The sequence below is a fragment of the Limulus polyphemus genome, unplaced genomic scaffold (assembly GCF_000517525.1).
Source record: "Limulus polyphemus unplaced genomic scaffold, Limulus_polyphemus-2.1.2 Scaffold5991, whole genome shotgun sequence".
Lineage (NCBI taxonomy): Eukaryota > Metazoa > Arthropoda > Merostomata > Xiphosura > Limulidae > Limulus > Limulus polyphemus.
In genome coordinates, this window is record NW_013671601.1 from 44,441 (window position 1) to 47,090 (window position 2,650).

At 32.5% G+C, this 2,650-nt stretch overlaps 1 protein-coding gene across 1 annotated transcript in view; it reads right to left on the reverse strand.

The window, feature by feature from the left end:
* Positions 1-2,650, reverse strand: part of LOC106473233 (epoxide hydrolase 1-like) — a 20,752-nt gene that overhangs the window by 5,519 nt on the left and 12,583 nt on the right. Inside the window, exons 5-6 of the mRNA XM_013933920.2 lie at positions 1,533-1,741; positions 494-728 (exon numbers count right to left, since the gene is read on the reverse strand). Of these exons, the coding sequence (XP_013789374.2) occupies positions 494-728; positions 1,533-1,741 (444 nt within the window). The remainder of the gene's footprint in view (positions 1-493; positions 729-1,532; positions 1,742-2,650) is intronic.

The window sequence follows — 2,650 nt, forward strand, 5'->3', positions numbered from 1 at the left end:
CGTTACAGTATCTACCAACACATACTAAACCGTTACAGTATCTACCAACACATACTAAACCGTTACAGTATCTACCAACACATACTAAACCGTTACAGTATCTAACAACACATACTAAACTGTTACTTTCATATCGTTCACATAATAAAAGGTTTAAATAGTTGAGCTCTTTCTTCTGGATGCCTTAACTTTTTATACTTTATTATTTTTATTATGAGTAATCAAATAAATCCTCTACCTGTTTATAATTTTATGGGAAAGGACAAAATAAATCTTGATAAGGGTGTAATAAAAAATATAAAAGTTATTAAAACTGCTAAGTGACAATAAATAGAAGGAATATTTTTATATGCATCATAATCAACATGAAATGTGTTTTTAACTCGTTTATCTTGTGTTATAAAAACATCTCACAATAACATACTAATAACAATCACTAATTATAAAATTAATTCTCAAACCTGTTCTGTTCTTTATGAATACTGATAATTACCTGTCAATCTGATAATTCAGAGTTCGCTCGGACAGCGTTTCTTTATAAAACCTCATGCTGGAAGTGATGGAATTGGTTATCCAGTACACCATGACATTGGTCAAGAGTTCGTCTAGTGTGAACTTTTCTGTCAACCCTCCATCGGGCAAATTTACGTTCTTTTTATCAGTCCAAGTGGAGAATTTTTCTAAGATGTATGCAGCCAGACCAGCAGGAGAATCACTCAATCCCATACCTGCACACAGTTAAATTATTTAACATTTCTATTATTTTAGACTTTTCAGTAACTATAGAAAGGCTTCCATGATTAATGACAATAGTAAAAGTAATTAAAAAAATTATTAGCCAGAGTTAGAGTAAAGCCAACGTTTGATGATATGGCTCTAAAAAAAGAAAATATTTCGTGATGTTGAAAACAACACTTATATATCATCTAGTGATCACAGTTGAACACTAAAAATATTGAAATACACATAGTTAAATTACATTTAATAACAGATAAAAAATGTGTATTATATATATATTCTGCAGACACCCCTTATGAAAACTGTTATGTACAGATTATTCAGAATTTACTGGTGTAAATGTTCACTAGCTGTATAAAAAAATATATATATACACACAGATAATACATTAACAAATTCTGAATTCTAAAACAACTGCCAAAAAAGCTTTATATATATATATATAAAATCCTGTAGCCATCCCCCCCCAGTGAAAATGTTTGCTCCCGAGATTTGTCAAACACAGTTAATTGTTTGTTTTGTAATTATTTCTATGCTGTGATACCATAATTTCCTCTGTTACCCCACAAGCAATTTATTGTAAAAATGTCAAACAAAATTTGGTGCATCAACTAGAGACATCTGGTGAGAAAACAAACAATAAGGAGAGAAACTCCACTTGCTGGTCTTCAGGAAATGTTATGAATATACCAATAAATAATAAGAATTACAAAATAATTCATTCCATATCACTGGAAAACTTGGAAGACATAATAAAAAAAAATGACAATATAATTCAGAAATAAATTTCTTACCTACAGTGTCAGGTTTAGTACCCTGTATGTGAGCATAACCTGTTTCCTTTAAGAGAAAATAAAGTTTCTCCATGAATGGTGAGAAAAGATGTTTTTGCTGAGCCGGAGTATCAGCCACCAAAGAGGGAAAAAAGCAACCAATCAGCTGCTTCAGAATGCCTTTAAAACTTCTTTGGCGTACCATGAAGTTGAAGTGAACACCTAGTACACTATAGAGAAGATATACATCAGATAACCACTTTTCCAACAGGAAAAAAACAAAATTCCCTCATTCACTGTCAAAACTAAGAAAGTTATAGATAATAGACCAACATCATTCACTTGTACCATCGAGAAACATTTATAAAAACAGCGGCTACCAAAGAAAGAGGGTTATATTGTATATAATAAAATGTGGTGAAGGATGGCTCGGTGGAAGGAAGGTAAATATTATTATTACTGGAGTTCAGTCTAACTGAGCTTAAGTTAAAAGTGGTGTGCCTCAAAGATGTGTATTGAGACTATTATTCCTCTGTGGTTATATTACTGACGTTGTTCGGGACTTTGTCAGGAAACTCAATTAGCTGATAATATAACAATCTCAGATCTGGCTGGCTGCAATAATTATAGATCAGTTAGCTGGTTGAACAAATAAATGGGATTTAATTATGTAAAGTATAAGATTATACATGTAGGTTTTCATTATATAAATACACATATCTTGAGTTTATAGAACTTTTAGGCCTTTGAGACTGAGTTCTGTTGCAAATAGCAGAGCTAACGGAATTAGGGTTATATATATGAAGGGAGGACGGTTATCATGAGGATAGGCTAAGATTTCTTAACTTGCTGAGTTGTAAGGACAGTAAAACCAGAGGTCCAAATGTATTACCACTTGAAGCAGTCTTATTTAAGCTGAGATTTCTTAACTTGCTGAGTTGTAAGGACAGTAAAACCAGAGGTCCAAATGTATTTCCACTTGAAGCAGTCTTATTTAGGCTGAGATTTCTTAACTTGCTGAGTTGTAAGGACAGTAAAACCAGAGGTCCAAATGTATCTCCACTTGAAGCAGTCTTATTTAGGCTGAGATTTCTTAACTTGCTGAGTTGTAAGGACAGTAAAACAAGAGGTCCAGATGT